Raw genomic sequence first — 22,819 nt, 5'->3', positions numbered from 1 at the left:
GGGTGGCACACAGAGGATGTACACTGAGCTGAGACCTAAATAACAAAAAGCCAGCTGTGTGAACAGGCAGAGTAAAAAAGAAAAAATACAAAGGCCCTAAAAGAATGAACTTGGTTGGTTTGAGAAACAGAAGGACTTTTTAACCACCAGATCCAAATGACTTCTTCTAAGCTTTAGTCCTATTTAATGATTCTGTGACATTTTTTATCATCCGTTCGTGCTTGATGTTCTCCCTCCATTGGCCTCTCTCCATCATACTCTTAGATCTTCTGTTCTCATAGCCCCTTCAGCCTCTCCTCTGTGTGCTTTCTCTGATTCCCCTTCACTATTTCTCCTCTTAATGCTAGGCATTCTTCTAGGAAGCTCTATATTCCCAGGGATCAGAAACCGAGCTTATTTACCTGTGTATGGTGTTCCTATAGACTAACATAATGCCTGGCATATAATAAGCATACAGTAAATATTTACCACTTTGCTGTCATTTTTGCAACTTGTAAACTCCAGAATGTCTCCTTTTTCCTTTTTTAAAAATTTTTATTTATTTATTTTGAAAGGAGATAGGGACAGAGAGTGGGAGAGAGAATCTGCACTGTCAGTGCAGAGCCCTACATGGGGCTTGATCCCACGACCATGAGATCATGACCTGAGCCAAAATCAAGAGTCGGATTGAGCCAACAGCTGAGCCACCCAGGTGCCCTCTCCTGTTTCCTTTTTAATTACATAAGTAATACATAAATATATTCTAATGAAAATTTCAAACGAAACATAAGAGGCTCTCTTCATCACGTCCCCAGGCCCATGTAAAAGATCCCACTGATCAAAGGTAGCCATTGTTGAAATACATCTGTACCTTTCAATTCATTTACATCCATACATACACATATATAAAAACAGAATTTTTAGATCTTACTATACAAGATGTTTTAGAACTTGCTTTTTTTCCCTATTAAATACACTGGACATTTTCTCATGTTAATACATAGAGTTCTAACTCAATTTTCTAAAAAACTTGGTAGTATTTCATGGTATACTGTATCATAATTCATTTAAAACCAATCCCCTATTGACATTTGGTTATTTCCAACTTTTCTATTTTAAATAATGCTTAATAAACATGCCTATATACTTTTGGATAAATGTATATGTAAATCAAGTACAACAGACATTGAGGAGTAGAATTGCTGGGTTAGTAAGTATAAATTCAGTAAATATAAACTCAATTTCTGGATCAAATAGTACATTTGACATTTGGATAAATGCTACCAGTCTTTATAAAATGCAGCACCAATCTGTATGTCCCACTAAGACCATATGATAATACGCACTTCCCACACCTTTCTGAACATGAAATAATCCTTTTGATTCTTGTCCATTAGACACACAAGATGGAAAATGGTACCAAACTCTTATTTTATTTCATATTTATTTGATGTTAATTAAGTTGAATACATTTTCATGTCAGTATTAGTCATTTATAATACTTTTGCGAATGCCTTGTTCATACCCTTTGCACATTTTCCATTGAGTTGTCTCTCTTACCAAACTGTTAGAAGCTCTTTACATTATATGGGTATTGTTTGTTTTTTTTTTTAATTTTTTTTTTCAACGTTTATTTATTTTTGGGACAGAGAGAGACAGAGCATGAACGGGGGAGGGGCAGAGAGAGAGGGAGACACAGAATCGGAAACAGGCTCCAGGCTCTGAGCCATCAGCCCAGAGCCTGACGCAGGGCTCGAACTCACGGACCGCGAGATCATGACCTGGTTGAAGTCGGACGCTTAACCGACTGCGCCACCCAGGCGCCTGGGTATTGTTACAGATGTTGAAAACAGTCCCTGCCAGTTTGTTGCTTTTAACTTTTTAAAAGGTACCTTTCATTAAACACTTTTTAATCTTTACACAAGCTAAGTCTGTCAATATTTTTCTACATGGCATTAAGGCTGGTGTTTGCTTAAAGGGCTTTCCCGACTCTTCTAAAATATATTCTCCTATATTCTTTCCTAATACTGTTACGGTATTTTTGTGGGTTGATTTTGCTTTGGTCTCATTAAGATATTCAACCTTCTGGAATTAATTTTTGTGACTATTGTAGTAGGCATCTAAGTTTATATATTTTCCAGTTCAAAAATTTAAGTCATCTTTTACAATGTGTTCATATTGGATATTTATGAATAAAGCAGTAAACACTCTAGAGCAGGGATCAACAAGCTTCTTTGGAAAAAGCCACGTAATGAATATTTTTGGCTTTGTGGGCCTTATAAAAAACAGCCACAGACAATATTCATGATAAATGAGTGTGGCTGTGTTCCAATAAAATTTTATTTACAAAAATAGGCAGCAGGCCCGATTTGGCCTTCCAAGCTGTAGTTTGCCAATCACTTCTCTAGAGAGAATCCAATAATGTATAGAATAGTAACAGCTTATGAATGTGAAAATGTCATAGTTCTGACAGAACTTTCACTGGAAACAATACAATATCTGCTACAAATTAGCAAGAGATGTTACTGTAAATCTAATATAATCTTTTAATTTTCAGTTTTAAAACACAGGAAAATTAAAAACAATGCCCATATTTAGAAATGCTGATAACTTACCCTAAATTTCTTGCCACCATCTTTAGCAAGCGAAAGGTTCAGAGATTTTACCAAGGCCAAATTGTCCTGTTTAGTAAGTTTTTTAACAAGGGCCTCTGTAATATATCGGACTCCTGCATGTGAATCAGCTTCTGCAATTAGAGAAACAGATCATCATCAGTAGATGACATACATTTTCTGAAAAACATATTAGTTTGATGTTATATAACAAAAAAAAATTGTTTTAAGCCATGCAAATATAAAAACAGCTGGTTAGTGCTAATTGCAATGTTTAAATGTTACTCTATATAGCATTATATAATAATTATATAGCATCTATAATAATGTCACTAAATATTAACCATGTACCACGCTGTGCTAAGTGCTTTACACTTGCAAAATTTGATTTGTAGGACAAATTTTTGAAATAGAAATTACTATATCTATTTATTTTAAAAAAATTATAACAGTTTGCTCAAGATCTTGTAACTAGTGATGTGCAAATCCAGGCTTGAACCCAGGCAGATGAATCTAAAACATACACTTGAAAAAAAATTTAACATTTATTCATTTTTTTGAGAGACAAGAGAGAGTGGGGGAGGGGAAGAGAGAGAGAGAGAGAGAGAGAGAGAGAGAGAGAGACAGACAGAGACAGAATCCAAAGCAGGCTCCAGGCTCTGAGCTGTCAGCACAGAGCCCAACGAGGGGCTTAAACTCAGGAACCGTGAGATCATGACCTGAGTCGAAGTCAACTGCTCAACCAACTGAGCCACCCAGGCACCCCTAAAACTTACACTTTTAATAATTATGCAGCACTGAAGTTTTCAGCAATATTTTGATGTTAGCTTTTTTTTTTTTTAAATAAACTGGCACTAACCTGGGTTTGTTTTTTAAACTCCAACCTAAAGTTCAAAAACACTGGAATTCTTCATATATATATATATTTATATATACATACATGTGTACATATTATTATTGTCTACATAATTTGAGTATATATATATACATATACATAATTTATTGTCAAATTGGTTTCCATACAACACCCAGTGCTCCTCCCAACAGGTGCCCTCCTCAATGCCCATCATCCACTTTCCCCTCTCCCCCACCCACCATCAACCCTCAGTTTGTTCTCAGTATTTAAGAGTCTCTTATGGTTTGCCTCCTTCCCTCTCTATAACTTTTTTCCCCCTTCCCCTCCCCCATGGTCTTCTGTTAAGTTTCTCAGGATCCACATAGGAGTGAAAACATATGGTATCTGTCTTTCTCTGCCTGACTTATTTCACTTAGCATAACACTCTCCAGTTCCATCCACGTTGCTACAAAAGGCCATATTTCATTCTTTCTCATTGCCAAGTAGTATTCCATTGTATATAAACCACAATTTCTTTATCCATTCATCAGTTGATGGACATTTAGGCTCTTTCCATAATTTGGCCACTGTTGAAAGTGCTGCTATGTATCAACACTCCTGTATCCCTTGGGTAAATTCCTAGCAGTGCTATTGCTGGGTCATAAGGTAGATCTATTTTCAATTTTTTGAGGAACCTCCACACTGTTTTCCAGAGCAGCTGTACCAGTATGCATTCCCACCAACAGTGCAAGAGGGTTCCCGTTTCTCCACATCCTCTCCAGCATCTATAGTCTTCTGATTTGTTCATTTTAGCCACTCTGACCTGCGTGGTGGTATCTCAGTGTGGCTTTGATCTATATTTCCCTGATGAGGAGTGACATTGAGCATCTTTTCATGTGCCTGTTGGCCATCGGGATGTCTTCTTTAGAAAAGTGTCTGTCCATGTCTTTTGCCCATTTCTTCACTGGATTATTTATTTTTTGGGTGTGAAGTTTGGTGAGTTCTTTATAGATTTTGGATACTAGCCCTTTATCCCATATGTCATTTGCAAATAACTTTTCCCATTCCGCCAGTTGCCTTTTAGTTTTGTTGATTGTTTCCTTTTCAGTGCAGAAGCTTTTTATCTTGATGAGGTCCCAATAGGTCATTTTTGCTTTTAATTCCCTTGCCTTTGGAGATGTGTCGAGTAAGAAATTGCTGTGGCTGAAGTCAGATAGGTTTTTTTCCTGCTTTCTCCTCTAGGGTTTTGATGGTTTCCTATCTCACATTCAGGCCCTTCATCCATTTTGAGTTTATTTTTGTGAATGGTGTAAGAAAGTGCTCTAGTTTCATTCTTCTGCATGTTGCTGTCCAGTTCTCCCAGCACCATTTGTTAAAGAGACTGTCTTTTTTCCATTGGATATTCTTCCCTGCTTTGTCAAAGATTAGTTGGCCATACATTTGTGGGTCCAATTCTGGAGTCTCAATTCTATTCCATTGGGCTGTGAGAAACACTGGAATTCTTAAAAATCTTTTCTTAAATGGTGAGAAACTCAAATTTGTTGGTCTTATAAATAGAGAATAACACCACATATTTTATAAAGCACTAACGTGATGGATTGCATACCCTGTCCTAGGCCTGCATATTGCTATCAAAGTTTATTAAAGCCATCTTACATTTTACAAAAGCAGCTATAAAAAGAAAATTCTTTATGAGTCAGAAAAAATTAATGCTGGGTTCCCGATTCAGGCTGTGTGACAAAGATTTCCTATGACTGTTTATAATACGTTAATATTACGTTTATTCTGGTTCCAAATAAAATGATTTTCCTTTACTTTGGAAAGAAACTAATATTCTAAAATATTAATCAAATTAGAGTCAGCAGTGTACCAACTGGCAGCAAGGGTATAGTCTAAACTCAATTGCTGATCTGATAAGGCTTATTAATAAAAACCGATCAAATAGATAGCTATGACTTCATGACTTAACAAAGAAATCACGTAGTTTTCATTCACATTTACTCACATTAAATCGTTTCTTTGAAAAAAAGAATCTGAAAACAGATTTGCACACTAACAGACTGTCTTTAAGAAAGAAATAAAAACAAAACCTTGGTGGAATATTTACATGTGCCTTACAGGAAAATCAGTCCGTTCACAGACAGGCACTCTGTCAATAAGCAGACTGGAATAGTGCAAGGGTGGATAACATTTCTGCACTGAATTAAGGCACTCCACTCTGAAGTGAACACATACGCTTTTCCTCTAACCAAGGATGATGGTAAATTTGGCAGATGAGCACTAAGGCACTCTCCCACCACAGGAAATAAAGCTTCCTCTTTCTGGAAACTCCCTTCTCCTTTGCCCTCAGCTTTCAGACAGCTTCACCCTCACCCAGAAGACTTCATCCTCCACTGTCCTTAGACACTTTCCGTCGGCATAAACAATAGGTCGTGTTAGTACCAAGATACGTATTTCACTTGGACCAAAAAGGTACGTTCAGTATTTTCCATCTCTACTCAAGAGTATGTGTTCAAATTCTTAAATTTTTTTTTTTTTTAGTGTTTATTATTTCTTTTTTTTTTTTTTTTTTTAATTTTTTTTTTCAACGTTTATTTATTTTTGGGACAGAGAGAGACAGAGCATGAATGGGGGAGGGGAAGAGAGAGAGGGAGACACAGAATCGGAAACAGGCTCCAGGCTCTGAGCCATCAGCCCAGAGCCTGATGCGGGGCTCGAACTCACGGACCGCAAGATCGTGACCTGGCTGAAGTCGGACGCTTAACCAACTGCGCCACCCAGGTGCCCCTATTATTTCTTTTTGAGACAGAGACAGAGCGTGAGCAGGGGAGGGGCAGAGAGAGAGAGACACACACACAGAACCCAAAACAGGCTCCAGACTCCGAGCTGTCAGCACAGAGCCCGACACGGGGCTCAAACCCACAAACTGCGAGATCATGACCTGAGCCAAAGTTGGACGCTTAACCGATTGAGCCACCCAGGTGCCCCTGTGTTCAAATTCCTAAGATTAAAAAGCATTACCTTTATGGTCTTGGTAGTCCAGAAGCATAGTGCTTTCATCTGTGATCTCACCTTGCTCATGCCACTGTCCTCCAAAATGAAAAGGCAGAGTCTCAGATCCACTTAAAGGTGAAAGTGACCTAGATCTCATATTGGACGTGAGGGATGGTGAACTAGGAGAACGCGGTGATGGGGGCATCTTTGCTTTGGAAAATTTTTGCTGAGAACCTTTCTTCATGGCAAGAAGAAAGCCAGGTGTCCATCAAAACCTGTAAGAGTTTTCAGCATATTTAATAAGGTTAATTTTTTAGAGTTCTCAAAACTATTAATTTCTAGCATTTTCTAAGTAAGTTCTATGCCCTAAGTGGGGCTCAAACTCACAACCCCAAGTTCAAGACTCGTAGGCTCTAATGACTGAGCCAGCCAGGCACGCCCCTCTTTCTGGTGTTTTTAAGGTGACAACATTAGAAACTCAGAGGCTATAGATGCCAGGATCCATACTATTCCAGGCAGATGGAAGCGGACACTGCTTCAGACACTGCTGATCACCTGGCCAAAGGAAAAGCAGACTTTCAGAGGGTCTTGTATTGACACATGCTCCACCCAGAAGTTTTACCTGTCATTTCTGTTCTCTATTGGGCCAAACTAGTCACAACACCCCTCATACCCACAAAGGTCCTAGAATGCAAGAAGGTAGAAATATCTGGCAACCAGCAGTATTTCATACTGATGAGTACTCTCTCCTCCTGATAACGTTTCTTCTTTCGCTTCTGGGACACCGCATTCTCTTGGTATCTTCCTGCATCTGTGGCCACTCCTTGGCTTCCTTTGCTGGTTCACACTCTAGTCAATCCTCAAATGTCAGAGCTCCTCAAGTCTCTTTTACTCTCTCTAATCTCACTTTAGACAATCTAATGCATACCCATGGCTCCCAGTGTCACCTCAATACTGATGTTTTTATATTTATTCCAACCTCTCTCTTGAGGTCCAGACTCCTATTCCCAACTGTCTCCTTGATATCTCATTGCCTTAGTAACTCAACGTGTCCAAACTGAATTTATCATTTCCCCCATTCCTCCATTTTCCTCCCATATAGAACAATGCACAAAACATAAGTGTACAGCTCCATGAATTTTTATACACTGAATACAACCAGTATCCAGATCAAGAAACAGAATTTTACCAGAACCCCAGAAGCCTCCTCATGCCCCCTTCTAATCATTAACCCCCACACCTGGGGAATCACTATCCTGATTTCCAATGCCAGAGATTTTTTTAAACTATTTTTAAAAAAGATTTTGATTTTTGAGTAATCCCTAGACCCAACCTGGGGCTTGAACTCACAACCCAAAGATCAAGAGTTGCACACTCTACCAACTGAGCCAGCCAGGTGCCCCAGAAACTATTTTTGAGCTGTATGTAAATGAAATCATAGAATATCTTTTATATCTGCCTTCTTTGTTAAACATTATGCTTCAGATATTCATTCACATTTGTCTCATTCTATTTGAAAAACATCTGATCACTTCAAACTCGCATGGCTTCTATTGCTTGTCCAAAATCAATTTTGTTGAAGTTCAGATCTTCCAGAAGGAACGGAAGCATTTATTGATGAAAGGGACCTTAGTCAAATCCCTTTACTTTTCATAAAAGGAAATTAAGGCCCAGAACAGTAAATGACCTGGTCAAACACAATGCTAGCTGTAGTAACCATGAGAATCAGTTCTCCTCTCAAACTAATTTGTAACACAAATAACATAATTAACCTAGTAGAATGTAAGTTCCACGAAAGTAGGGATACTGTTCACTGATTTATTCCAGGCCTAGGACAGAGCTTAGCAGAAAGCAGATAAGTAATATTTACCTAATGAATTCTTCATGAAGAACTTGGAACTGACAAAATGATATTTAGTACCTCAGCAAAGGATATCTTCTTGAGCAATATTAGTCCTCAACCCCAAGACTCCTACTATGCAAGGTTAGGTTTATGCAAAACAGATTGTCATGATACACAATTGCTCTTAGAAGTATAATCATTCTAAAAACATTGCAAAAATTATAAGTTTGACAAACTTTTAGGCAAAAAAAAAAATCTTATAAAATGGACAGGCCCTGAGCAAGGGTGCATTAACAATGATCCTATTTTTATTCAACATCCATAATCTCTCCTACTCTCCCTTCTTAAAATATTAAGACAAAACACAAATTAATTTTTAGAAAAGTAGTTTTCAATTCAAAGATTTGGGGCAGCTCAAACGTTAATGCTATATAAATTGGTATTAGAAAGAGATATTATAATGGTTTGATGTGTGAAAACCTTCACAAGTATATGGGTATTATTATACAGGTTGGGATTATGAAGAAATGTATTTGTTAAATGGTTGGAACATACACAATATAGGTAAAAGAGAGCTGCCCTAATATAGTCAGTCAATTAACCAACAATTGGCAGATGTAACACCTTTCAATGACTATATAGTCATTCTAGGAATGCTGATCTTACGCAAAAACATTTCTAGAATTCTTTTTTGGGTCCTGCTTTCAGAATTAATTTATATATCTCACAAGAAAATCAGACCCATTACTTCAGCTACAACTTTTTCCTTTCCCAGTTTGATCATTAACTTTACCAAGTGTTAAATACTGTGATAAGCTCTTACATGTATCATCACAGTAGAAGGAATAAATACAATTCCACGAAATAGCTGTTATTATCCCCCCCCATAAAGATTAAAAGGTTAAGTAATTTGTTCAAAGTCCCAGAACTAATTAGTTAAGCCAAGGCTTGAATCCTGATCTGATTCCAAAGCCCGTGTCTTCATTACTGCGTCATATTGGTGAGTTTTCTGGAGTCTAGATGTTTGATTTGCTCTCTAGAGCCTAGCATGGTGCCTCACACGAAATAGACCAGAAAAAATGCCACTGAAGGACCTTGATCAATGAATAACATGTAATGTAAGAACAATTCCTGGAGGAAAAACAGAAAATTTAATACAACAGCATCACTGAACTTATTTATGATCTAGTTTCTTAAGATGACTAGTTTGAAGAGAGAAAAAAAAAAAAACCTGTTACATTTGTTTTTAAAAAGGGATTATTTTGGGGTGCCTGGGTGGCTCAGTCTGTTGAGCGTCCGACTTCGGCTCAGATCATGATCTCACGGTTCGATCTCCTGAGTTCGAGTCCCGCATAGGGCTCTGTGCTAACAGTGCAGAGCCTGGAGCCTGTTTCAGATTCTGTGTCTCCCTCTCTCTCTGCCCCCTCCCTCTCTCTTTCAAAAATAAATAAACATGAAAAAAAAATTTTTAAGTGATTATTTCACAATTATATATTACAATATGGCAACTTCCTTATATCAATAGTCTGGCTCACTTTAAACTATAAACTTCTATGTGTCTTTACTTTCTCTTTCATTTTTTTTTTAATGTTTATTTATTTTTGAGACAGAGAGAGAGCAAGAGCAGGGGAGGGGCAGAGAGAGAGCGAGGCGGAGGACCAGAAGCAGGCTCTCAGCTGACAGCAGAGAGCCCGATGTGAGGCTTGAACTCTCGCACCATGAATGAGATCATGACCTGAGCTAAAGTCAGACACTTAACCCACTGGGCCACCTGGGCACCTCTTTCTTTCATTTTTTTCATGTTAAACTATCCATATGGTTCAGAAAAGCCTCCTCCAAGTCACATAACAGCTCGTTATGCCAGTGACAAGGCTTTTGGTCCTAATTTCACAAGTGTGGCAAAAAACTTGTGTTACTATCACACTACTCTGCCATGGAAACCAGTCTCTTAGGAATACTATTGGTTCTGCAATAAGCTGAAATGGCTTCTCTTCTTAAATAAGATTAGTATGTTCAAACTTGAGGACAGCTAAGAGGCATGTGCTTTAAAAATAAAATGATAAAAACTAATTAACTAATTAGTTAAAAATTGTATTTATTCCTGAATTAAAATGTAATTTTCATAAGGGCAAGAGATTAAAAAAATAAAAGAGGGGAGGAACAGGGAGGGCCCAGTTGTCACTTCTATGTATCTTTCTCTATCCTATAACATGATAGAAAATTACATAATTAGAATAATAGTGTGTGCCACATGCTACAGAGATATGCTTTATAGATTTTTTAGTTTCGTGGCTAAAAAAAAGCACATCTTAGGGGCGCCTGGGTGGCTCAGTCAGTTGCGTGTCCGACTTCAGCTCAGGTCATGATCCTGCAGTTAGTGGGTTCAAGCCCCACATCAGGCTTGCTGCTGTCAGTCTATCAGAACAAAGCCTGCTTTGGATCTTCTGTCCCCCTCTCTCTGCCCCTCCCCCACTTGTGCTCCCTCAAAAATAAATAAACAGTTAAAAAAAAAAGCACATCTTATATTTCTATGCAATGCAATTATTTCGTATCCCACATCTTAGTCTTCTCTCTAAATTCTTAAAATATTGAACTGAACCATCCTGAATTCTCCTCATAACATCCTAAGGACTAAGACCTTCTGGGCCTCACTAGACTATCATGAGGTCCTCTACTACCTCTCGCGATCAGAAAAACTCTGATCAGAAAAACCTTTACTCATTTATAGTTTTAAAAAAAATATCTTACAATGGATTTGGGAAATCTAGATCAACTCCTTTCTTTTATGAATTGTAACGTGGCTCCAAAGTCACAATGCATTCTCAGGTCCCCTCTCTGGGTCGCCATAGCTCCTGTAAGACTTGGACATTCGAACAACAGATATGTATTACAATCTCATAAAACAGCTAACTCAGTAATAGTGAACTAGGCTGTGCTTGAGAGCAGCTGGCATTATTTCAGAGACTAGCACCTGGACATAGTAAATTGTCAATTACAATTTTAAGGGAGGGATGGGGATGCTGTTTGACCCTAGATGTAGTTTGCAATCCCATAAAGACCAAGCCAGAGAAATAAGACACTTAGAGGCAGGGCTAGAATGTGTGAAGGGGCAGGATAAAGAGAAAGGAAAACAAGTCCAGAGCTGGAGACATATTTCGAAGGCCCAGAAGGAGGTCTGCAGCAGCAAGAGAAAGTCATTGCAATGATGTGATTATCAGAATCAAATGACCAGGTCAGAAAACACCATCCATCTTGTCACCCCCTTGCCCTGATACACAGCTTAGGAAAGACCATACCTCCCCCTCTATTCAGCCTTTCCTCGCACTTCTAACTTTCCATCTTGTTTGATCTTCTCCAAATGAGACAGACTTCCATTCTCCCCCAAACCCTCCCTCTTTCTTCCCAGCCCACCTCAATATGCAAACATTGATCCCCATTTCTTGACCTCCACATCCCTCTCTATCCTGTAGCCCTTGAATCACATCTCCGCACTTGCCCTACAATTCTACTTCATCCCATACACATTGACCCACTTAAATACTCTAACTTTCTCTGGCCCTTTCAAATATGCTGATTCCCACTCCTCTCCAAAGGCAATCCTCCACTCCTGTGCTTGTCAGCCTCTGCCTCCCATACTTCATCCCATTCTCATTGCCGAGTTTCCCCACAAACACTGTCCCAATTCCCAAACGCTGTATTAGCCTCCTTTCCTCTGCAGTTCTTTCCAGCATCCTATCTCAACGCTTCTAATATCCATCCATCTAGTATCCCCAAATTACTCATCTCAGCAAATACCCTGACATCCTAATCTCTATTATTATACTCTGACTTCAAATTATTCTCCCCCAACAAAATAGCCAAACCTCTACCCATTCCTCTCCATCCCAATGTGATTGTTTGGATACTAGCCGTTCCCTTCCAACACCCTGACCTCCATGTCCTTTTTCACCCTATTAACATCCTGGGTTCTCCTATCTCTCTCCATTCTACTCAGGTATCCTAAAACACAAGCTGCCCATCTCTTCCCATTAATTTATTTATTCAGTAACTCAGTTTTATTGAGTGACTTTTATGCACTAAGAACTGTGAGGCTCAGAAAATAATGCTGAGAAGGCAGGGTTTCGACACTCAAGATGCACAAAAGGATGACATCTCCCTATTATATACAGTCCCTGCACCAAGTAGTCTCCTTTAGAACATCTCACAATTACAGTTAAGTGATCATTTGCGCCACAACTTGATTATTGCTTGTTTCCAAGCTACTAGACAGCAGAGATTCTGTCTATTGTTGTATGCACAATAAGTATTTGTTGAATGAAAAGAGCACAGTGCTAAGCACTCTTAAAGACATTAGCAAATTTAAATTCTCACAGATGGTGTATAAGGTGAGAATTATTCATCTCATTTACAAGTGGCAGTATGTCATTGAGAATTAAGAGCTTGAATTCTGGAACTAAACAGCGGGAGTTCAAATCCTGCTTCTCTATTTACTGTGTGACATTAGGCAAATTACTTAGCCTCTCTGGTCCGCAGTTTCTTCAACTTTAAAATGAAGAAGATGGTCGCATCATACAGGTTATTTTAAATTCTCAATTAGTTAATACACGTGAAGGGCTTAGGGCAGAACTTGACACATACTGTACACTCTAAGGTAATTAGCAGTTATTTTTACAAATGAGAAAACATGCTCAGGAAGATTAAGGTACATGCCCAAAGTCACAGAGCGGGTTAAGTAACACAAGTTGGTAGAACCAAGACTTGAACCCAAGTTTTGACATCAGGATTCACCCATCCTTTAACCATTATACAACAAAATATTTGCTTTTCCTTTCAACATTTCTTCTCAATACCCTAACTTTCATCATTCTCCACGTACTGTATTCTGTCGGATACCAGGACACTCGTAAGGACACCCAAGCCGTCCTTTATCCCTGCCATTCCCCGCAGACACTTGGCACACCCCTGCCTCTCCCTCCTCCTCCTCCTCCTCCTCCTCCTCCTCCTCCTCCTCCTCCTCCTCCGGGTGGCAGGACCCCCCATCCTTCTCGGAGCCGCACCCAACGTCCACACCTCCCCGCAGTCTGGCTCTCCATTCCCAACTGCCCCCCACACCCATGCCCACCAGTGACCTTCTCACTTCTCATCCAAACCTCCCTCCTTCATCCTCCTCCCCACGCCCGTTCCGGCCCTCCCCTCCTTCTCATCCAATCCCAATTTCCAGGCACACGCCCCCGCCCCCGGATCCATCCCGAGCCGTCCCACCCCACGCTCGCTCCAGGCCTTCCCGCCTTCGTCGCCGGCCCCCACCGCTCCGCCCGATGCCGGAGAACGGCCTCGACCCGGCCTGGCACTCACCGCCGAGGAGCCGATCCGAGCGGGTCCGCGGGACGAGGCGGGGCGGGAGACGCGCAGGTTGTTCCTTTCAGGCGTCCAGCGATGCGGCGGCCATTTTGTTGTGTTGTGCCGGTTGCCCAGGGGCCGCGCGCGCGGTGTGGGCGGGGCCTGCCGCGGCCACGCCTCTCCTGGGGCCGTTGAGTGGGCGGGGCACGTCTTCCCGCCGCCTTTGCCGCCCCGAACCGTGGCCCCCTGGGTCGCGGGGCGCCTTGGCGTCCTTGGCTGCCCGTGGACGCGAGCTTTCCTGCTGCAGTCGCCGACTAGCCCATCTCCCTTCCCTGGGGCGAAGCCGCAGCTCCCTCACGCCAGACCTCGGACACGCTCCTGGTGGGCTGAGCCTGAGGCCGACCTGAGAGACCGACTTAACGCAGTCGCTGCGCAACCGCCCTTTCGGTGCTGGCCGCAGCTTCTCCTGGCGCGGCCTATTTCTGAGGCGAGGGCTCTCCTTCCGGGACCAGTCAGGGAGCGAGCCGGGCCCGGGAAACCGGGCAGCGAACGTTCTCGTGCGCTGTGCAGAATATTCCTCCGGTTGGGGACCGAGAAGCAAAAGCAAGCAGCCTCTGAGGAGACGTGGGTTAGGGCTTTCCTGAAAGTGCTGCGTTTCACCACATAACATTCACCATTCATTTAAGTAGAATTTGGCGGATATTGTGAATTAGGAAACATTCTCAAGAACACCTTCCTCCCCCCCCCCCCCCCCAGCCTCCCACTCCCCTGCTTGTACCTTGAACCGTGTCACCAACAGAGGCTGCACCGTCTCCAGAAATCTCCAGTGCAGTCACTACCTCTCTTTTACCGTAATCTTCGAATCTCGTTTGCGCAAAAGACCAACATCCCGGCATAATCTTTAATTTCGTTATCACCTCCTTCCCCCCGCCCCCCATCCCTAGTTCTTAGGCATTTGCTCACAGATTCTTCCTTCCTCAGAGTTCATGGTCCATCTTTGTAACACTTTTAGAAATTTCCCCCATCTGTGTCTCGGTTTCCTCCTCCACGAAATGGGATAATCACACCTACTTCCTACAGTTTTCCTCATAATTACACAAGTTAATGCCCGTGAAAGAACTTAGAAAAGTGCCTGTCCCACAGTAAGTTCTCAGTATGTTTTCGTCGTTTTATTATCAGGCAAAGGTTTCCCGGAAGAGGTGAGCCTGAAAGAGGAGAAGAATTTAGTCAAGGTGTGGGAGAGTGGGGGAAGAATTTGCTTGGCGAAGGGGGACAGCTTGTGCAAACCCCAGGAGGAGGGAAAACATAGCTTGAAAATCAGCTGGTTGTTAAGTAGGTCATTATATTTAATGCAAAAATCTGGAATGAAAAAGCTAAAAAAAAAAAAAAAGAAGAAGAAGAAGAAGAAGAAGGTGGAAGAGGAGCCATATTATAAGCCACACCGGGCCCTTCTAGTTTTTCAAGTCAGGTGGATTCACTTCAATAAGAAATTCAGGTGACTTCCAACAGGGGGCACTATTGCCTTCACATTTTCATGAAGCTTCCCCGCCTGTCTCCCGCTATTTATGCAACACAGAAGGAAGCCCTTGGAGTTGTTGAAAAGGTGAAATTCCTGGAAAGCTCCAGGTTTTAAATTTAAGAGGAAGAGGTATTCATTTTTTTTATGGAAATTAGGTTGAAATTAGCTTGGAATAATAACGTGCACGTTGCTGAATTTCTGTTCGGTCATTTTTTTGTTTGTTTTGTTTATTTTGACGCTCCTTTCTTTTTCTTTTCCCCCAGAGAATTGGATTTATCGTGTAACCTCACTGCTATGCCTCACAGTCTGCAACGATATTCAGGTGGGTTCCAATATCAACACATGGTGTGCTGGTATAGTTCATTATCAATGTTATCAGTAGCCACCAAAAATATACACAAAGTCCAGAGGATGGTGCGAAACACTTTTCCTTTTCCTGTGGGTAGTCTCTCAGTCCATATCCAGTCAGCCTTGATGGGTACTCTCCAGTCCCTTATTGCCAATTTTCCTCCTTCAACCAGATACAGTACCCTCTATTAGTGTCTAGCATGAAGGTGTTGAACAGACCTTAGGCCTTGAAGATGTCAGAGGGGAAACCTTTCTCTAGGTAATTTGAATATTAACTGCCTCTCTTAGCATACTACAGGAACCTCCCTCCCTAAAGCAAGAGTGAAAATTGGAAAGGAGTGAGGGTAACTCATTCATTCCACGCCAATATGTATTTATCTGATAACATGAAAAAGTTGTTTCTCTTCTGAGTTGCATTTACAATTCAAATATTAGCCACGGTAGAATGACTTAGCTGTCCCACGGTTCTTTCCCAATGATAGCAAAGTTATTCTGTTTGTTTGAACTTGCCTCATGTTATGAAACCCAGTTTAATCATTTCGCAAATTTGCTTTGGAGGAGAATCAGACTAGCTGATCAGACAGGGACGGCAGCTTCCATTACTGCCATTTCTGCCTGTGACTTTTGAAAGTTAACTAAATTACGGATGTATTTTTAAATAAATGCTTGTTTGTTTTTTTTAATCTCACAGAGTAAGGTATAATTTGCAGTAGAAAAACAAATCATGTACTTTGTCTAAATGCAAATTTTGCATTAGACACCTATGAATATTGATATGTGAAAATAACCTAACTCTATACAATAATGTACAATGACCTGTCTGCAAAATACCAAATTCGTTGGGCTTGCTTTGCAAAACTGTTGATCATCTTGTCTCAATGTAGTGGGTTCATTTTTTGTTTTTATTGTTGTTCATCTGTCCTTGGCTTTCCTCTCTATTCATTTTTCCTATATATATTAAAACCCTATTATGTGCCAGATCTGTGGGAATGCCGTGGTGAACGAGATAGTTTTTACCCTCGAAAAGATTGCAATCTAGTGGGAAATACAGAAAAGTAAGACACTCTGATAATGGAATAGAATTAGAGACTTGGTGGTGTTCCACTAAAGTTCTAATGTGAATTTGTGTATGGGTTGAATCCAGAATGGGAAGGGCCTGTAATATCCAGTGATTTATAACAACCCCATCCAGGTTAACCTTGGGCTGTTTCCAGTGCCAAGGTTGGTAAAGACACCGAGACTTGAAGAATTTGAGGCCTGCTCTGTGAGCTCAGATCTAAAGGCCAGTAACAGGCTTTTTGTGCTCAGGTAGAAACCAGACCCACTCAAGCAGATCCTGAACTCCTCTGTCTCTGAATCATACCACCTGAATCCACACTATTATCTATCATTTACCTCTTCAGGGTTAGAGTGGCTTTCCCGTGTGACCAGAGAATATTTGAGACCAAAACAACCTCCAAATACTATTGGCTTGTATCTAGCTTTGAAATATTTTAAGCTCTAAATTCCTGTAACTTCCTATTTTAAAGCTTTTGTAAGTTAACATTTTGAATTTCTACAAAAGGGAAACCCTTTCTTTCAGAAGCATTCCAGCTATAGATGAAATGCTCAAGTTAGCAAATTGCCATTTTGCCACCCTCAACATATTTGATTCAAAGATCATCAATAGGTATTAAAACCATTACGTGAAAGACAGTTGGGGAATAACATATTCACTTGGTCTCAAAATATTGTGTACAGATATCAGCAAAAGGGAATAAATTCAGGATAGCATCAGAAAAGGAAGTGAACTAGAAACAAATTTCTAGAAGAAGGAAAACAATGTATTTGTATTGTCAGGTGAATCAGAGATGAACAAGATTAACTATTCATGTAAAACTTTCCCAGATTCTTTTCAACAGATTTATAGAATGTAAGAACTAGAGAGAATCTCAGGGTTTGGTCATATCCTCTAGCTAACCTCCTTCAGTTTACAGTTAACATTATCATCTTTCAGTCTTAAAAGATAAAGTTATTTTCTTACCTAGAAATGGCCAGGTTCTAGTGTTAAGTCATTGGCTGAAGGCTGCCTGGGAAGAGCACAGCTTGAAAGCTAATGTGGGTCTTGAAAGCATTGACAACTGGAAGCTGTTAACTAATATGCTCCTTGAAGCTGGATGGCAAGCTCTTTCTATGTTTATTTATTTTTGAGAGAGAGAGAGAGAACGCGCGAGAGCATGAGCTGGGAGTGGGGGGAGGGCCAGAAAGAGAGGGAGACACAGAATCGGAAGCAGGTTCCACAATCTGAGCTATCAGCACAGAGCTCGACGCGGGATTCGAACCCACAAACCTTGAGATCGTGACCTGAGCCAAAGTCGGACGCTTAACTGACTGAGCCACCCATGCGCCCAGCAAGTTCTTTCTTTAAGGGAAATCCAAGCAGACCATCTTCAGGGTTGCCACACTGCCGTTGATCAACCAAAGATACCACTCTGTTGCCAAAGTGCATATGTGCTGAGGGAGTTGGTGTCTGATGATAAGTGTGCTTCTGTACTGAGGGAGGAGTCTCCTGAACCAAGAGGTCCTGGCCTCTTGTCATTATTTCTTTTTTTCCCCTTTATGTCCTTAACAGATATAACTGACTCTTTCTCATTGTTAATGCTGATCACTACTATGTAAAACCAATCAAAAGCATACTACTGAGCTCTTCTTGTCTCTCAATTCCCCATGGAGACTTAAACAATTTCAGCTAACCTGTTATTGGGGTTTCCTGGGAACTTAAGCATAGGCCTATTGAAGCTGAACCCAAGGAAAGCCAAGATGACGATTTGTATTGTCAGAGTCCTCTCCCCATCTCCATGTAGACTGATGCAGGAACTTGAACTCCTCTTAACTTCCTCTTATAATGACTTCTGAGGACCTCCTTAGTAATTATGCCTTAGATGGCCCTCACTTAGGGTGACACTTGGATTCCAGCTCATACTCTAAAAAGTAAAGTAAAAGAGACCAAACTAATCTTAGAAGATGGTCCCATAGAAGAGAATCTACTTCTAGTACAGTGGTTCTTAGCTTTGCCTACATATTTAATTACCCGAGGTAATGCCTGCCCACCCCACCCTATTCAGAGACCTTGATTTAATCAGACCAAGGTATGACCTAGGACTCAAGATTTTTTAAAACTCCCAAGATGATCCTGATGTGCAGGTAAGACTGAGAACCACTACTCTTGGTGGTGATGGAAGCCAAAGAAAGGAGCATCATTTGACAAAATCAACATGTGAGTTCTTCGATTTGTTCAATTCATCTGTTCAATGAATATGGCAAATATGACTCAGCCCTGCCTACCAGATATGACTACATTTCATTAAGGCAATACAGACAAGTAGAATATAAAACAAGATTGGCAGAATTGTATAGGAAGTGTTGAAATCAGTAAGAATGGGTCGTAAAGGCACACACAGAAAGAGGCATTTATCCTCTTCAGAGTAGATCAAGGAAGATATCTTAGAAAATAGGGTTTGTAAGCTGAGACCTGAGGACAACCTGTGGAAGTTAGCCACATGAAAAAGTTGAGATGAGCATCTAAGGCAAAAGGAATAGGTAGCTTGTGCAAGGACCAAAGATATTTGAGAGAGCAACTTGAGGAAATCAGAAGTTCATCAGCAGGGCTAGAGCACAGTTGGAGCAGTAAAGCCATAAATTAGGTGCCACAGCCAAAGGGGTTCAGATGAGCCATATTAGGTGTTAAATCTGTAGTTCAGTTTGGGGCATATTGCAATCTTAACCATATGAAGTCTTCCAACTCATAAGCATGGGATGTCTTTCCATTTATTTAGGTTTTTTTAAATTTCTTTCAACATGTTTTATAGTTTTCAGAGTATAACTTATACTTCTTTTGGGTTTTTTCCTAAGTAACTTTATTTTCTTTGATGCTATTATAAATGGAACTGTTTTCTTAATTTCAGTTTAGTCATTGCTGCTATATAGAAATACAATCTACATTTGTGTATAGATCCAGTGTCCTACAACCTGGCTGAACCGATTTCTTAGTTCTAATGGTTTTTTGTTTGTTTGTTTGTTTTTTAAGTGGATTCCTTAGGATTTTCTAATACAAGATCATGTCATTTGAAAATAGAGATAGTTTTACTTCTTCCTTTTCAATATTGATGCCTTTTGTTTATTTTTCTCACCTAATTATCCTGATGAGAACTTCCAGTATAATTTTGAATGCAAGTGCTTTTTCCTGATCTTAGGAGGAAAGCATTCAGTCTTTCATCATTTAAATATTAAGTGTGGATTTTTCTTAGATGCTGTTATCAGGTTGAGGAAGTTTTCTTCTGTTTCTAGCTTGTTGACTTTTTTTTTTTTTAATCATGAGAGAGGATTGAATTTGTCAAATGTTTTCTTCTGCATCTGTTGAGATGGCCATGGGTTTTGTTCTTCATTCTGGTGTTACAGTGTTTTACATTAATTAATTTTGGGATGTTAAACCAACTTTACATTCCTGGGATAAATCCCACTTCCTCATGGCTTATAATCCTTTTTATATGCTGCTTAATTTAGTTTGTAGTATTTAGTTTGTAGCATTGTTGAGAATTTTTGCATTTATATGTATAAGTGATATTGTTCTATAGTTTTCCTATGATGTCTTTGGTCTGGGTATCAGGGTAACACTGATCTGATAGAATGAATTGGGAAGTGTTCACTCCTCTTATATTTTTTAGTAAGAGTTTGAGAAGAATTGGCATTAATTCTTCTTTATATGTTTGATAGAAATTCACCAGTGAAGTCGTTGGACTTGGGCTTTGTGTGTAGTTTTTAAATTGCTAATTGAATTTCTTTACTTATTATAGGTCTTTCCTGATCGTCTATCTCTTCTTCAATTTTGGTAGTTTATGTATTTCTAGGAACTTTTCTATTTCATCTGTTTTTTTATTTCATCTGTTAGCATACAGTTATACATAGCATTCCCTTATAATCCTTTCCATTAATGGAATATTGTGAATAATGTCTCCTCTTTATTCATTATCTTAGTGAATAAAAATTTAGTGAATAAAAATTAAAAAACTCTGACAATACTTTTTTCTTGGAGAGCTTAAAGATTTGACTAATTTGTTGATTTTTTTTTTTTTTTAAAGAACCAACTTTTGGTTAGGTTTGACTTTCTCTATTGTTTTCCTATTCTAGAATTCCAACTCTAATTGGTGTTTTTTCCTTTCTTCTACTTGCTTTGCACTTAGTTTTCTCTTCTCTTCTGTCTTAAGATGGAGATTAGGCTGTTGATTTGAGATCTTCTTTTTTAATGTAGATGTTTACAGTTACAGAATTTCCTCTAAGCACTGCTTTTGTTGCATCCCATATATTTTGGTATGTTGTCCTCATTTTTACTCATCTCCAAGTATTTTCCAATTTCCTTTGTGATTTTTTTTCTTTGAACCATTCGTTATTTAGGAACGTGTTGTTAAATTTCCACACATTTGTGGGGTGCCGGGGTGGCTCAGTCGGTTAAGCGTCCGACTTCAGCTCAGGTCATGATCTCACGGCTTGTGGGTTCCAGTCCCACGTCAGACTCTGTGCTGACAGCTCAGAGCCTGGAACCTGCTTCAAATTCTGTGTCTCCCTCTCTGCTCCTCCCCCACTCACACATTCTCTCAAAAATAAGTAAACATTAAAACATTGTAAAAAAAAAAAATTTCCACACATTTGTGAATTCCCAATTTTTTTTGTTATTAATGTCTACTTTCACTCCACTGTGATCAGAGAATGTATTCTATGTAATTTAAATTCTTTTAAATTTATTCAGGCTTGTTTTATAGCCTACCATATGAGAGAATGGAGAATGCTTCTTGTTACATATGTCCTGGTCTGATATGATATAGTCACTCCAGTTTTCTTATGGTTGCTGTTATATATCTTTTTTTACCCAAAACCTATTTGTATCTTTGAATCAAAAGTGTGTCCTGTAGACAGCATATAGTTGGGTCTTGTTTTTGTAAAAATCCAGCCAGACAATCTTTACCTTTTGATTGTGTGATTTAACCTACTAACATTTCATGTGATTATTGATGTATCTAAATTTATATCTGCCACTTTACTTTTTGTTTTCTATATATCATGTATTTTTTGTTTCTCTATTCCTCCCTTATAGCTTTTTTTAAAACATTAAATGACTATTTTCTAGTGTTAGTTTTAATTCCTGTAATTTTACTCTATTTTTAGAAGTTATTTTCTTTTCTTTTTTAATGTTTATTTATTTATTTTGAGTGAGAGATCGAGAGCACGAGTGGAGGGGGCAGAGAGAGAGGGACAGGGAGAATCCCAAGCAGGCTCCCTGCTTTCAGCACAGAGCCCAACACAGGGCTTGATCTCATGACCTGAGCCAAAATCAAGAGTCAGATGCTTAAACAACTGAGCCACCCAGGTGTCTCTAGAAGTTATTTTCTTAATGATTTCTCTATGGCTTACCATAACTTATCTGAATCTACTTCATATTTATGCTAACCTAACTGTACCAATACATAAAAATGTTGTTCTCATAAGCTTTCCTCTTTCTCCTTTTTGTGCTGTTATTATACTTCGTGCCTAAATATATGCTACAAACACACCAGTGCTTTAACATAATTATTACCTTATAAAATATAAGATTATTAAATAAGCTGAGAAGAAAAAACAAATATATATTTGTAAAGTATGTTATATTTACTTTTCATTTATATTTGATGTGTCAGAAGTCTCATCACTCTCAAAATGCATTATTTAATTTTCTTTTGCAGGGTATTTATTACTATATTTATCATAAATAAAGAAGAGATTGTAAAACATATAAGCATAGCTTGGAGAATAATAACATATTGAATACTTGCATATAGGGCACCCAGGTTAAGAAATAGAAGCTCTCTGTGTGCCTGTATGTACCCATTCTTTATATGGTGTCCCATCCTCTTCCCCAAAAGAGGATGACTTTTATATTAATCCTTGCATATGAATAATTTCCTTGATTTTCATTATAGTTTTACCAGGTGTATGTTTATCCTTAATTTGTATAATGTTTACTTTTGAATAACTGAATAGAAAGCCAAATATAGTTACTAAGGAAAAGTCAAGATTGCCATTAGTAGATGAAGTATTCCTAGAGTAGATAGGTGAATAGTTTCTGGGTCACAGAAACTATTTATCTCTTGAGAATTTACAAGAGCCACTCTGGGGAATGTCTGTGTCTGTGTACATGGTAAATGTAGTGAGTTATGATAAGCACAGAAGTTACTGCATTTGGGCGTCTGGTTGGGGGTAGTGTAGATCAGGAATGGAGAGTAGGAATTTCATCAGAACAAATTGCAACAAGCCAAGTACAAATAAGAATCTGGGTCAGG

General features: G+C 39.4%; 1 protein-coding gene across 9 annotated transcripts in view; it reads right to left on the bottom strand.

Moving 5' to 3' along the window:
• Positions 1 to 13,760, bottom strand: part of CNTRL (centriolin) — an 83,710-nt gene extending 69,950 nt beyond the window's left edge. For 4 of the 9 annotated variants that reach the window (XM_043565445.1, XM_043565448.1, XM_043565444.1 and 1 more), the window contains exons 1-3: positions 13,619 to 13,751; positions 6,448 to 6,695; positions 2,595 to 2,725 (exon numbers count right to left, since the gene is read on the bottom strand). In XM_043565445.1, the coding sequence (XP_043421380.1) occupies positions 2,595 to 2,725; positions 6,448 to 6,664 (348 nt within the window). In that variant the 5' untranslated portion in view covers positions 6,665 to 6,695; positions 13,619 to 13,751. Of the gene's footprint in view, positions 1 to 2,594; positions 2,726 to 6,447; positions 6,696 to 11,011; positions 11,124 to 13,618 lie in introns of all 9 variants that reach the window. The other 5 variants (XM_043565440.1, XM_043565447.1, XM_043565441.1 and 2 more) reach the window with 4 other exon arrangements.
• Positions 13,761 to 22,819: the final 9,059 nt, after the last annotated feature.

Source organism: Prionailurus bengalensis, chromosome D4 (assembly GCF_016509475.1).
Source record: "Prionailurus bengalensis isolate Pbe53 chromosome D4, Fcat_Pben_1.1_paternal_pri, whole genome shotgun sequence".
Lineage (NCBI taxonomy): Eukaryota > Metazoa > Chordata > Mammalia > Carnivora > Felidae > Prionailurus > Prionailurus bengalensis.
This window is presented reverse-complemented; position numbering and strand designations above follow the sequence as displayed.